At 45.2% G+C, this 14,909-nt stretch overlaps 1 protein-coding gene across 4 annotated transcripts in view; it reads left to right on the top strand.

Annotated features, from left to right (window-relative positions):
• The window catches only part of ARHGAP26 (Rho GTPase activating protein 26), a 485,784-nt gene that overhangs the window by 87,074 nt on the left and 383,801 nt on the right, over positions 1 to 14,909 (top strand). For all 4 annotated transcript variants that reach the window (XM_090288083.1, XM_090288084.1, XM_090288082.1 and 1 more), the window contains exons 2-3: positions 12,163 to 12,258; positions 13,848 to 13,909. In XM_090288083.1, the coding sequence (XP_090144209.1) occupies positions 12,163 to 12,258; positions 13,848 to 13,909 (158 nt within the window). The remainder of the gene's footprint in view (positions 1 to 12,162; positions 12,259 to 13,847; positions 13,910 to 14,909) is intronic.

The raw sequence follows: 14,909 nt of genomic DNA, 5'->3' as shown, positions 1-14,909 counted from the left end.
CGTTAATGGTACTTGGTACTGGGTGTTCTGAGGGTCTAGGTGATAGCTGCTCTCAAACTGCAACGTGCATTCATTGCTTCGGGTGGCTGGCGTGGGCTCCCTGGGAGAGTCCGTCACAAGTGGTGCTCAACTGTGTTTTGAAAAGCAACTGGTTTTCTGCCTCTAAAATTCTGTGAAGGTGTGGAGTGGGGAGTACTCTGAGAACTAGTGGGAACATGATTTCTTGTTTGAGTGGTGGCCAGGATTTGGGAGGGGACAGTGTTGGGTAAGGAGGCCTTCAGCTGGGAACCTGTGGGGAGGACGAATGTTGCCCACCTGGGGACCTCCCTGTTTGGTCCCCGTAGCACGGCCTCCCTTGAGGTACAGCAAGGAACTGGCTCATTACACAGGGGTAAAAGGAAGTGAGACAGATTTCTGGGACTCTATGAGGTGTGGCTCTGCTCAGATTTGCTAGGCACTTTTTTCTTCAGGAAATGTTAATTTAATCCAAGGGTTGACAGACAGATGTTCTTTTTTAATTAAACTAACTCGGCTGCTGAGGAGCAGCTGCCCTGCTTCCTGTGGCAGCGCTGGGAGGAGTGTCTGAGCGGTGCCCAGGGACTAGGTTGATTCCATTCAGATCATAATAATGGTGGGAGGTCCGCAGGGTGGAGGGGCAGTAAGGTGGGAGCGGGGAGGCCAAGTGGCTTGGCTGTCCTCTGATCTTGACACAGAAATACATCAGCATGGCATTAATTTATTATGTTATTGGGTACTACTGTATATTATTAATACCCGTTGTTTATTGAGTGCTCTCTGCAGCCAGTGCCTGTGCTAAGCCTTCTGAGGCTCATCTCTTTTCTCACTAAATTCCCTGGAGGCAAGTGTCCTTTTTTGTTTTTTTTTCTTTCTCCATGTCATGCAAGTGCAAATGAGGACAGGGACCTTGTGGGTGGCTGAGGTGGGATTCTGAACCCTGTGAGTTCGGTTCCAAAGCTCCAGCACTTACCCACAGTTTTAGGCTTATTTACCTGGTGGAAGGACTCTAGTTACTCTCCCTGCCTTGTCTTGCCTGACACCCTCAGATTTATCTTAGCTGGTGATGAGAAAAACCAGAGGCGGATCTGATTTTGTGTATTATCTCCAGGCTCTGTTGTCTGTGGCTTTCTGAGTTAATAATAGTTGAATACAAATTAAACCCCAATTCTTTGAGCTAGTGTGTGTTCTTTTCCCTTTGCTAGAAAAGTTCAGGGGTTACAGGGAGGTGACAGGCCTTGGCTTCTCTTTTTCTGCTTTTCGAGTGAGGTTCTTGTTTGTCGAAAGTTGTTTAGAGCAAATATGACTGGGAGGTGGGAGGAGACAGGCCTAAGGATGTGGAAAGAGGATAAGTCATGGACGCTGAGTTTTCCTTTCACAATTCCAATTATAAGCACTTTGACAATTTCCAATTCCAAAGACCTTGGAACAGAAGGCTCTGCACCTGAGGTGACCTGTTGAGACATTAATGTGGCTTGGAAATCCATTATCAACCCTAATTTACTGTTTTGCAACTGTCCTCTTTTTCATTTAAAATCTTACAGTTAATTCTGGTAAATCTTTTTGAACTTTTTTTCATTGCTTTCCTTTTGTTATATGCATGGAGAAAGGCACAGACGGGAAGAAATGGCTGTTCCTTGACAGCTCCCTGGAAGGAAGGGGTGGCACTCGAATTGGTACCTTTGTAAGTGCGTTCGGGATTTCTGCATGGTCTATGGGCCCTGTCTGTGTGGACCCGGGACAGGCAGGGCTGCCCTGCTCCAGTTCCGCATGTACTCAGTTTTTCTGGTTCCCTGTCCCTTCTTCATTTTATTGGCAAGGCCTTTCTTTTATTTATAAACCTCTTCCAAGAAGGTCTGGCTTTCACTCGATAAGTATACCACCATAAATTTTGAGGTGGTGCTTGTCACCCTCTTAATCTAATTGAGCCAGCACATCATTGTGAAGACATCATTTTATTTAGGAGGTATTAGTTGCTATGGTTATTTGCTGAGACTAACAGAGTCTGTGTTCGCTCAATTAGATTTTTGGAAATTGCTCTCTGAGAATGACAGAGGTGTACCTCCCATAGGAATACCCAGTATATATTCTCGCCATTGGAAAAAAAAGGCACAGAAAAGATACTTTGGGTGGAATTTTAGAGCTAGAAGGGACCTTAAGGATCAAATGGTTCAGCCTTCCGGTTTTCAAAAGGGTTTTCTAAAGCTGAACTTTGTGAAATTCCTTAAGAACTTGTTAAGAAACTGCTAAGTAAGTTTCCCTATGTTTACATCCATAGTTGGTGGGTGAGCAAGGATGTAGCTCATTTCTGGTTTTTATTCTAGTCCTTCTGCAACAGTAGAAGTCCTCTCATGGAATCCGTTCTTCCAATAGATAGTGAGGGCCTCTGTGCTGTAGGCACTGTGCTGCAAGGAGAAAGGCACCATGACCTTTGCTCGCAGGGTCTAGGGTGGGAAACCTCACCCTTGCCTTTGGGAGTGTTGTGCCTCCAGCAGCAATGGCATCACCTGGAAACTTGTTGGAAACCCACAAGCTCTGGCTTTTAGGCGTACTAATAAGAATCAGCATTTTGAAAAATCCTGGATTGATTGGGTACACATTTAAGTTTGAGAAGCTCTGCTCTTGGAAGGTAGCTCCTTCCAGAAGCAAAAGTGAAATCTTGAGGCCCAAGCCAGGTTTAACCACCCCTCCCTCCAATCTGCTGCTCTGCTTGGTGTCAGGCATAATAGCAATGCTGTGTGGTGTCCGCTGAGAGCAACACTCAACCATTCACAGCCTGCGCTCCAGCGCAGCCCCTTTGGGCTCCCTCTCATCTTCCCAGCCCTCCTCTGACCCACTCTCCCTGCAGACCCTTTGGTCTGACTTGTATGGTCTCCTCTTAATGCTTAATGCCCCCCAGCTTTTTTTCTCTAAAGCATGCCTATCTTAGGGGCAAACCATTACTTTCTCAGGAAGCTAGTCACTTCAGGCTTGTGACTTCTGAAAATCCCATTTATCTTGGTTGTCATCTTAGCATGCTCATTCTTTTATCTCTTTTATCTGGGGCTGACTTCTTCACCCAGGCAATTGATGAAAAGGATTTGATGATACCCAGATACCCGCTACCCTTCTTTCCTTGTGTATTTAAATGGCACCACTGGAGTTTAATAAACTTCTCAAGAAGAAACTCATACTGCTTTGAATTGTAGTTTGGTTAAAAAATGGTGTTGCCCTGGCTGGGTTGCTCAGTTGGTTAGAATGTTGTCCTGATAAACCAAGGTTGCAGGTTTGATTCTTGGTCAGGGCACATACAAGAATGAATGAATGAATGAATGAATAAGAACAACGAATTGATATTTCTCTCTCTTCCCTTTCCCTCTCTCTCTAAAATCAATTAAAAATTGTTATTTAGTCCGGGGTTTTTGTCTTTCCTTTTCTCTGCAAGGGGTGAAAGAAGTTTTAAATGTGTAGATAAATTAGGATTTTCTAAGCATCTGAGGAAAACCCTTAAGGTCCCAAATGTGTTTTTTATAGTTCACTAGAATGGGGTTGAGTAGTTTGGTGAATCAATGAAGCAAAAATTCCTACTTTTATGCTAATTAAGATTCTCCTTTGGTTGATTCTCTTCTTTTCCACCAAAAAGTAAATTTCCACTCTGCCTATGTTTGTGGTAAGGAATGATAATCTGCACCTGAGGGCCACCCTGTGCTCTGCTCTTCAATAAAGGGCGTTTTTTTTTTTTTTTTATTCTTTGTTTTTGCCTATTTTTAATTTCCATGACAATCTTGTGAGATATATTGTATCCTCACAGTTATATAAATGCTTGGAAAGGATGAATAATTTGCTCAAAATCTACAGCTAGTAATTGGCAGGTCCAGGGTTTGAAACCAGGTTTGCAGTGTTCATGCACTTCATGCATTTTTGAATTGCCCTTGACTGGCTCTGTGCGTGTGCACTTAGCCAGCCTGGAAATACCCTTTCTTTTTGCTTCTTCACTTGACCCTCTAAAAATGGGTTTCTTTGTTTTAACTAAGCAAATCATCACTGTTTTCCTTGAGGGATTTTTTTCCCTGCACTGACCTGCTGTCTTACAACATCTTGGGGCATATGTGAATGTAGATGTTCTGAATATTGTCCCTCAGTTCTCTGTGTCTCTGCTCTGCTTTGTGTCACGGCCCAGTGATTCAAGTCTGAGGGGACTCTTCAGGGCTTGGGTTTTTGTTGTAGATCTGATGCTGACTAACGCACTCAACATAACGGTCATGGATTGGCAAATGTTTATTAAGCACCTAATGTGTGATATACACTTACTAAGTTAGTCCTTAGTTTCATCATCTTTAAAAAATCAAGTGCTATCTCTTAAACTCTCAATGTTGTTATGAAGAAAAGATAACATAGTGCTTTGTAAATACAAATGTCTTTGTTACATCATTTATATATAATTATGTATAGCGATGATGCTACTGATCACTCATAATTGTATTTGAACTTGGACTTTTCAATGGGAAGCAGAGCTTCTTTGAGTCCCTCATACTCTTCTGTCCTGCCTGACCAGTGGACGGTATACCAATGTGCAGGTTGAGAGATGTCATCTGATCATCCCACAGGGAGCAAGCCCTTGACCGTCTGGCTGCATGTTCCTGCAGTGAAGTGGGATGGGAAGCCAGAGCAGAAGTCCCAAACTAAGTTCTGGGCCAGCTCTTTGTGAAAGGCCTAATCAGTGTTTTAAGTTGATCTTGTCTCTGTTCTGTATAAAACTCTGCTTCCTATTTCCTTAGGGATGAAGTCCAAATCCCTTTGCTTGTCATTCAAGTCCTACCATGGTTTGATTCTAACTTCTCTTCCCAGGCTTGCCTCCTGTCCATTTGCTTTGTCATCTCTTTGCTTTCGGTTCTTACTTCTAGACTACCTTCCCATGCCTGTCTCCTCTGCCCAGCAACTCCCCCCTTTTCTACATGTCCAACTAGTTCTGAACTTTTAAGGCTCAGTTCAAATGCCACTCCCTATTCTTTTTTCCTGGTGTCAGCTAGAATAATATCCTGTTTGCACTTCTGTAGCTATTCTTTTGTACTCTGATTGCCTCAACATGTTCTACCTTAATTTATGAATTCACATACACAGATTAGGCCCTTCTAAATTGCATACTCCTCAAGGATATGCAGTGCATACATACCAGCCTCTTATTTCTTTGAGTAGATGGATACCTGATTTTCAAATGTTTGAGTAAATTAGATACTATAGTATAGTAGTTAAGAGCTTTTGAGTCAAGGTTCCTATGCTACCACTCGTTATTGGTGGGACTGTGATAGGCTCTTTCACCTCTTGAAGTCTGTTTTCCCATCTGCAAAATGGGAGCAATAATATGTACTCAATAGGATGGTCATGAGGATAAAGTAATTTTAAATATTTAGTAAGGTACATGTTACATTGTAAACACCCAATAAATTAAGGCATGATATATTATGGGTATATGTTTAGGTGGGTTTGGGTTTCCTATATTATTCCTGAAGGGGGTTTCTATGTAAATAGAATAGGAAACCTCATCTGGAAAAGGGCGACATATGTTTCTTTGTTATTTTGGATTTCGTTTTTAAAATCATCTCTGAAAATTTCATTAGCCTTAGTGCTCTGGTTGGAAAACAGATTCTCCAGAGTCTGTGCTGGCTGTGGCCTCATTTAGGAAATACAATTTTAGGGAAAAGACCTCAGGGAAAGCATGCAGATATATGCGTATAAACAGAGTGCACATTATATAATATGCCACGTTGATAAGGGTGGTGGGCACAGCATCCTGTGCTGAGATGAAGGGGTTTCTGAGTCTGCTACAGTCGGTTGGAAGTACATAGTGCGAGAGACGTGTTGATGGTGACTTCATCCCTCCAGCCCTTCCCCTCCTTGTCTCGGGCTTGAATGGATAAGATAAACACAGGCCCTCTGAATGTATTAGGGTAGTTATTTTCCCTTTGAGGCCAGGGCTCCTCCCTCCATAGCAGATTGAACACACACTGGAAATTTCTCCTTTTGTTTGGGTGCCTTAGTACTAATTGGAAAGGATCTGTCCCCAGCACTGCATTTGAGGCTGGCCCTGTCATTTCTCCTAGAGCCTTAGCACACCTTCTCTGCTACAGTCACTCGCCACCTAGTGGCTGCAGGTGAGATCCTGCATCACAAACTAGATGAATGCTATGGAGGAATTTTGTTCTGTTCTTAAGATTTGAACATGATCTATTTCTTTTTTGCTCACATAATGCAAGAGTTCATACTGTAGAATTGCATTTAAATAGGGAACATCACTTGCTTTTTTTTTTTTTTTTACTTAAGCAATGGAATTAGGTTTCAAATGGCCATATATAGATTTGGGGAAAAGGTGAGTAGGGGGAATGCCTCTCCCTGAGCACAGTTTCTGAGAGGACGTGTTATCAGCTTGCCCAGATATAGGGAAAGAGAAAAAGAAGGGTCTCTGGGAACTCTTCCTTCATCTGTTTTAGCCCCGGGCCCTGAGACGTGCTGGGGCTAAAAGGGGACATGTGGCAGTGGCCCAGTGTTACTGTGTTTGTTGCTCATTATTCTTGGTCCCTTGATGTAGAGAAAGTTTTGCTTCATGTTCTTGCTGGCGGCTCTCTCTGCAGCTCTGTGGGAACTTTCCTCAATAGACAGAACCAAGGGAGGGAGGTGGTTTTTATCTTAACAATAAGCACATTCCTACATATACAAGCTCCAATCAGACTCACGTAGGTTGGAAAGTTTCTCCTAATATACATAATCTGCTTTTTTCCCACTTGTCAAGCATAGAATTGAGAAGTTGACTTTTGATGAGTGTGTAATGAACTAGTGGAGTGCCCAACCACCTCTCTCCCTTTGCTGTTTCTATGATACCTGTTCCCTGCAGGCCTTGTGCTAGGTTCTGAGGATACAGGGGTGAGCATGAAGGAAGATGATCCTCACCTCTGTGGAACTTACTAGTTGGGAAGATATTAATCGAAGAATTACCTGAACAATATGAAATAGCTATGAAAAAGATTTGCACAGGACTCAGGATGTGAAAATAGATAGAGTTTGACCTGGTTAGAGAAGTCAGGGGAGGCTCCTTGGAGGAAGGAACCTTTATGCTGAGGGTTTCAGGTAGGAGTAGGGCACACTTCAGGAGCTAGCAGAGGCCAGGGTGTCTGGGGCCGAAGAGGGAGGTAGGGGGCCAGGCCCTGCAGAGCCTCTCAGGCCTTCGGAGGGACTTTGCTCATTGTTCTTAGAGCTCTGGAAAGCCATGGCAAGATCTGCTGCTGGAGCTGATACGACTAGGTGGAGTACTGAATGGAGGGACAAAAGTGGATGTGGGGAGACCACAGAGGAGACCGTTGCAGTTATCCAAGCAAATGGAGGTATTTGGTTTAAGTGTTGCTGATAGCATTGGGGATGGGTGAGCAGAATTGAGATGCTTTGGAGGCAAAATGTACAGACTTGAGAAGGCCTGCACTGTCAAGGATGGCGCATGGGCATCTCACTCTGACTTGTGTGGCGGGATGAATGCTGGTGCCGGTACTGAACTGGGGACACAGGAGGAGGGTCCCTAGTTGGCTCCTTTGGGAGAGGATAGGAGAGGAAAGGTCATTGGTTTTGATCATGTTGAGTTTTACCAGGTAATGTGGCTTGTGGGGTAAAGCGGTAGTCTCTCGGGGGCTGGTGTCCACCTCTCAGCTCCCACCACAGTCCTTTCACCTGGGAAATGTCAGACACTCCACGTGGAAGCCAGCCTGTATTGCAGTGCCTGGTCAAATTAATACAACAGGTTTTAAGGGCCACTTTGTCCAGCTCTGTCCTAGGCACTCATACAGTATGACACAAAACCACTCATGGATAGTTTCAGAATCATTCCACACACAAGATGATGAAGCACAGAGGGTACACATCATTGGCTTTCAGAGAAGGGAGAGGTGAGCAAGGCCTGGGGGCGAAAGGGTTCTTGTGCCTTAAGCAGCCAAGATGCCAATCCTGTTGCAGGTACTTATCTTGGCAGTTGGTCTTTACTAACTAATGAGTTTCTAAGTCCAGGGAGGTGTGACAGAGTAGCAAAAAAAAAAAAAACGTAAGGGTGGTTAGATTCAATTCTGGTAACTTTGGAGGTCAGAGAAAGGCAATAGATGCACTGAAAATAAATACAATTGTAAGCTTACCTTGAGTCCGTCATTGTGTGGGTGTTCATATGCATGTATGTTTGTGTGTACACATGTGTGTTAAGTTGTACAAAAAAAAGGAAATGGCTCGACTTGTGGTGTTGATGGTAAAACTTGTGTGAATTAAGGTAGAGTCTAACTTTTAAAAAATTATGATAAACCTTGTTTTACTGTAAAAAAGGATTATACTTGGCTTAAATTTTCTTAAGTTCTGTGCAGATTAGTACATGCTGTGGCAGAGCATGGTATCTCCAGGAAGAGAAGGGCACTTTCCTCTTGGCCCCTACAGAGCAGACAGCTTTGGGAGCAGCCTCTCAAGGCCAGGCTTCCAGCTGCTTCCATATCCCTTACCGACCTGGTTTCCTCACTCAGAGGCAGAGACTGCTTACTCTATGAAGCAGATACTTGTCCTCCCTAGAGGCCTGCTGGTCATGACTTCTCTCCACTCTGGCCAGCATTCTGCCTTTCTAGCAACAGTAAATATTATTGACTCTTCTTGGCTGCTAGCTGTGTCTTGCACTGCCTGAACATGAAACAGTGGCGTTATGTGAGCAGGATGCCACAAAACTTGGCATGCACCCAGCACCAATACCAGCCTCTCCTCCTTCTCCCCTCCTCTTACTGAAAGGGGCAGGTTGGATTCCTGTGTGCATTAGAGTGCAGACTCCAGAAATAAGCCTCTGTGCAGCTGCATGTCCAAGGTGATCATCTACGTAAGATGCCACCAATCCTTTTGGGTTGAAGTAGACAAGAAGCAGTGGTTTGTGGGTGTTCTTTTTCTAATGCCCTCTTCATTGTCCTAAGCAATAGAGAAGTGGTTTATCTTAATGGAGTGAGGCAGCATGGTGTAGCCACATGCTATAAGGATCTCAGTTCAGAGGACTCGACTGAGTCACAGACTGCCTCTTAGAGGCTGTGTGTTTTTATGTCAGTCCTTTAATTTCTCCGAGCTCTCATTATAGGTAATGGTGATTACCTTCCCTGGGTCCAGTTATTGGAGGATTTATATATTAGGGGAGAGTAGCCCAGCCTTGCCTAGAACTGAAGCTTACAGTACAGAGTGCTTATACAGTGTGCCTCACTGGATCTCTTGACAGCCCGATGGGTTGGGTAGGGCTGACAATTGGCAGCTGAAATGACTTACACTTTATGACTAACCCTAGGTTAGTTACATCTCTGGTAAATGATGGGACTGAAACTTGAACCCAGGAGCCAGTGGAGGTTGGGGTGAGGGCCAGGGGCTATGGAAGGGCTTGATCAGCATATAATCAGAACCCCATGCAGTGCAAGTAGAGAAGGGAGGTCTTCCAAAGCAAGCTTGAGATGCCGTCCCAAAGGCCAGGGAATAGATGCTGAAGAAGCAAAACAACAGGTGTCCACTGCACCTTTACAGAAAGATTTCTCTCTGAAGCATGAGTCATTCATGCCCATGGTGAGTTCCTTTTCAGTTTCCAATAATTGGCATTCTCACTCTACCCAGCTGTCCTTACTGGCCTGCAGCCCAGTATTGACTCCATACCAGGACTCATTACCTAATCTTCCATCAGGGGACCAGCTTCTTTATCAGCTTCATGGGGCCCACATTGCTTCTCAGGCTTGTGCTGTGGTGGGGTGTGCTGTGTGCCACTGGACAATGAATTCAGGTTACCTTCTGGTCATAAGCTAACAGCCCTGCTCCTGGCTAAATGGGTTCTCCTGTGAAAAGGCCCCACAAAGGCCCCGTTGTGCAGTAGGAGCCACTCCTTGGTCCTCATTGGCAGCTGCCCCTGGCAGCACAGCTTTTCAGGTGCGTGCTGGGAGCTTTCCCAAGCCTGGCTTATGTTTCACCTTTTTCCACGTCGTTGAGAAGATTGTCCAGCTTGAGTGTTTCTTGCCCTACTGGAGAGGCCCAGGAGGATTTTTAGGTGGGTAGAAAAGCAACTCTGTTCTTACTCTTTGTTCGGGCCTTTCTTTGTGAGTTCTGACCAGGGGAACATTCTGGCTAAGATGACAGGGAGTACAGCCATGGCCACATTCCATGCACTACACACTTGGGCCTCTTCATCCTGCCTGCCTGCGGCCTCCCCTGTCCTTCCTTTGCACAGTGTTCTGACCTACAGAAGCGTCTTTTTCTTTCTTGCCAGGGAGTGATTTGTGTTCTCAGGGATATCCTTAGCCTGGGTTGGCCAGTTTTAAGAGATGCCTGACTCTCCTGCCAGCATCTTTAGACTTTCTGCCCAAGGACCATTCCATTAAAAGTGACTGAACCAGGGAGAGATGGGAGAGTGCCAGCTGTTGTCTCCTCTGTACTCCTTCTCCACTCTGAGTGCCTTGTCTTTTGGTGTAGAGGGGAAGACCCTGTACGAATCACAGCTAGCTCGGGACCTGTGTCATTTGAGCCACTGGGAGGGCAGCCTCGGAGCAGGAGCTGCTGGTGTTCAGTTGGTACCCTGAGCCCCAGACCTGAGGCTGGGGCGCCAGCCTGGCTGTTCCACTGGTGGCCATCGTTTGGAATGAGCCCTCAGATTGATGAGCTGAACATTGGGGGTTGGAATTGTATACAATCTCCCTTCCTCGCCCCCCATGTTATCCAGCACACACACAGCAGGATCCCCTACGGGGTACGCGGAGAGAAAACAAATAGACAAAATCAAAAGGTGGGGAAAATCTAAGCCAGCGGTTCTCAACCTGTGGGTTGCGACCCCTTTGGGGGTCGAACGACCCTTTCACAGGGGTCACCTAAGACCATCGGAAAACACATATATAATTACACGTTGTTTTTGTGATTAATCACTATGCTTTAGTTATGGTTGGGGGTCACCACAACATGAGGAACTGTATTAAAGGGTCGCAGCATTAGGAAGGTTGAGAACCACTGATCTAAGCGTAACCTCAGGGTCAAATCTGGAAACTAAAAAGACAAGTGCTGAGGATCACGGGTGCTGTTATTCCAATAGGTCATGTTGATCTGTGAAGCCAGAATTCTCCCATCCCTGCTCCCCCACCCCCAAATATCTTATTAAAGCCAGGCCTTGTTGCCAGTTATGCCTCATATTTCCCTCCTCTGGGAATATGAACATAATGCCATTTCCCCTTCAATGAGGGGAACATGGATGAGGGTAATTTGAGTGATTAGCCTAATCTGCAGGAAGGCTGCACATGGAATTGAGTTAAGCACATTTGTACGGAGCAGCCGTGCCTGTCAGGCCACTGGAAGGTACTGTGGTGCTTTTGTACCCTTAACTGAAGCTGAGGGTTCATGGAAGGATTATTGGCTTTTATTACTGACGTAAATGAAAACTTTTTAAATTTGACAGGGCCTCGGAGAGCTTTCTGTAGGTAGCAGGTATGGGGTTGTACCATGTGTGGGGTTACCCCAACCCCAAACATTGCCAGGGCTTTGTACCCATGGCAGTGGGGGAGCGTGGTGCCCCAGGAAAATGGTTCAGGCAGAACTTTGTCAGGCTGGCCAGCTGTTTTGCCTGAGAGGGTTCTGAGAACTCGGGCCTCATGTGTACTTGAGGAGATTCAGGTCCTCCTGTGCCATGGGGGCAGGGCAGTTTACAGCACTTTCTTCAAGCAGCTTGTGGTATGAGTTGGGCTAGTGGAAGGTATTGTTGAGTCTGAGGTGGGGCAGCTTCACTGACCACCTGGAGGGTCAGTGACAAAGCCCACTTGCAGGGCTGTAGATGCTAAGGCCATACTTCCTCCTCTACCTCCTTAGGCTAGTGGATCCCCACCTGTGTCAAACGGAGAAGACAGGACTTGCTCTGTAGCTAGAGGAATTAGAAATAGGGCCAGAATTGTTAAAGCAAATGCAACAAACATACTGACTTCTAAAGCAAATATGCATTTCATGTGATAAACAAGTATTTACTGTGTCGAATTCACATTTTTTTGTGCTTTGAAATGGACTTAGGAAGGAATCTGCCAGCTGCTGTAGTAGAGGAAGGATTAAAAAGTGCAGCAAATTGGAAAGCCAGTTTATATCAGTAATTTGTGATTCTTTTTTTCTTTCTAGATTTGTCTTCAGCGAAGAGGAAATTTGCAGATTCCTTAAATGAATTTAAATTTCAGTGCATAGGAGATGCAGAAACGGATGATGAAATGTGTATAGGTAAGTCATAACTGTGCTGTTTATCATAACATCCAATGTCCTTACTGAGTCTTTTTCTGGGGATAGGAAGAATCTAAGTGTTATAAATTAAGAAATCCATAGTAACAGTGGAGGGGACAGAGTTAAGTGAGGATCAGGGGTTTGGGGCTATTCTGGGCTTCTCCTTGGAGCTCTGGGATTGCCGCTCACCCTCCTCTTGCAGGAGAAAGTGTGAAGGTTTGCAGTGGGGCTCTCTGCTCTGCCTTCCTTTGGTGTCCTGCTTCTGGCTGGTTTTGTGCCGTTCTTCCCCATAACCACAGTGCTGGGAACTTTGAGAGAAAGCAGAATGCAGGTAGCTGAGGGAAGAATTAGATCACAGGTTGCAAGTGCTAGCTTATGGGCTGAGATCAGAATGAAGCTATGTTTTCCTTAGCACTCATTTTTGTAATTGAATTACCATATAAATTGAATTTATACTTAAGTTTCAGTTCTCCAGATCTTTGAAAATTGGAGAAGCTAATCAGCTGGTCCCACATTCTGTCTGGCAACAGTTGACTAGAGCTTTGTAGCTGCTGTTGCCTTTGAAAGGTGAATGGAGCTCAGTGTCTAGCTTGCAGTGGTCCCTTTTGTCTGTTTACCAAGATGCTGAGGGTGGGGCTGCCACTGGTCACCTCAGTGTGCCTCTTCACTCTGCACCACCACCTGTCCTTTGTAGGCAGCACTGAGTACGGAGGATTGGTAGTGTTAAAGACACCCTTCTTTGCCAGGGTCTAGTGGCTGCACTTTGTTCTTACATTGGACATCTTGGTTAACTCCATGATGTGAGCAAGAATTGAGAATGTTCATTGAATTAACAAGCCATCAAGTGCTTATCGAGTTCCTATTGCCATGCAGTACATCAGGAACTGGGGATAGCAAAGGTGGTTGGGAGACAGCTGGGAGCAGGGAGAACATATCATTGTGGTAAATCCTGAATATATGGCTGGTTTTCCCAACGTGAAACATATGTTCCAGATATCCTCAGGGCTACTGCACTTAATGCCTGTTGTCTTTGGGAATAATTTTAGAGAAGGAGATGGTCCCCATCTGACCAGCATTCTGCAAGCTGTATTGCATTAATAAATGGCTTGGGGACTCAGGAGGAGCTTAAGGAGAAGCCAGAGATGGGACTTCCGGTGCCAGCAGCACTGTTTGTTTAGTTCTAGTGCCAAAGAAAAGGTTGGGTTCTGACGCAGCCCCACAACAAAGGTTGAGGAGGTCAAATCCTGGGCAGGAAATCCTTCCACTCTTAAGCGGAACTCTGCCCCTTCCAGCCTGGGGTCTGGGGGCCAGCCAGCATCTCATCAGTCCTAGGTACTCGCAGGAACAAGCCAGTCTTTTCCTTGAAGGAAATCCTTCCCTAGCTAAAGTGCCAGGTGGAATTAACATGTATTTCTGGGTCATCCTTAATGATTAATGATTAAAAGATAAGGGGAGCCTTGGGAAACAATTGACTTTAGGTTTCTGCATGTGCCAAGGGATTTCCACGCATAACATGACTGCTGAATCTGGAAAGGCTCCTAAAGGCCCATTACTCAACTTCCATCTCAAGGCCCCTTTCTGTTTTCCAGCGAGGTCTTTACAGGAGTTTGCCACTGTTCTCAGGAATCTTGAAGATGAACGGATACGGATGGTGAGTACAGCTGGGCTACTCTTGGTCCCAGACAGTGTGGTCATGTCTAGGGAGCATGGGATTTGTTATCAGAAGAAATGGCTTTGTGTCTAGGCTCTGCCACTTAAATGCTTTGAGCTCTTGAGCAAGCCTTATCTTCTCATCTTTGCAGGGTTTGGAGCCTTTTGTAAAAAATAGGATATATGTACTTGGATAACTTGAGAATGACTTCACTGTAATGTGTGCACATAAGGTATATGATTTCTGGGTGTATCTTTACAATTATTTAACTCTTTGGGGTTTTCTTTTGGCAGAATGGGAATGAAGTGCCCCACTCTGCAAACTGCACCCCCCCCGCCTTATTAAACTTATGTAAAAGCTATTGGAGGGCAGGGCGACTCCTTCGCTTTTAATTCCAAAGCACCTAACACAGTGCCTGCCATGTGGTAGGCACCTAGTAAATGGGCACTTAGTAAGTTATGTTAGCTCCAAGTTCTTCAAAGAGAGGCGTTGTGGAATTCAAGAATCAAAAGCTGGTCTTCAGGTTCTTAAGAGATCTCTTTTGCATTAGAATTTATTCTGATGTGGTTCAGCATTAACAGATGAGGGATTCCACATCCACAAGTTCTTTGGCACCTTCCAAATCAGACAGAGGCCTGATTTGAAACTCCCTGCTGGCTACATGCTGATTTGTCCCCAGGAGGGATTCTGTTTTGGAGGTGGTGCTCCAAAGGCCCCAGGAAAGGGTCTATTAATGAACTTTTTTTTTCTCTTTCCATATTGATAAGGAATGGTTTGAGACTAAATTTCCTACCTTGGTCAGCTCGGGCTGCCAAAACACCATAGCCAGGATGGCTTAAACAATAAACATTTATTTGTCACAGTTCTGGAGAATAGTGAGTCCAAGATCAAGGGGCTGACTGATGTGGTTCTTGGTGAGGGTCCTCTTCCTGGTTTACAGATGGCTGCCTTTTTGCTGTTGCCTCACAGGGCAGAGAAAGGGTGGGGAAGCTCTCATGTC

Source organism: Furipterus horrens, unplaced genomic scaffold, assembly GCF_987537825.1.
Source record: "Furipterus horrens unplaced genomic scaffold, mFurHor1.1.pri manual_scaffold_10, whole genome shotgun sequence".
Lineage (NCBI taxonomy): Eukaryota > Metazoa > Chordata > Mammalia > Chiroptera > Furipteridae > Furipterus > Furipterus horrens.
The sequence above is the reverse complement of the archived record's forward strand: the minus strand, read 5'-3'. Positions and strand labels throughout refer to the sequence as shown.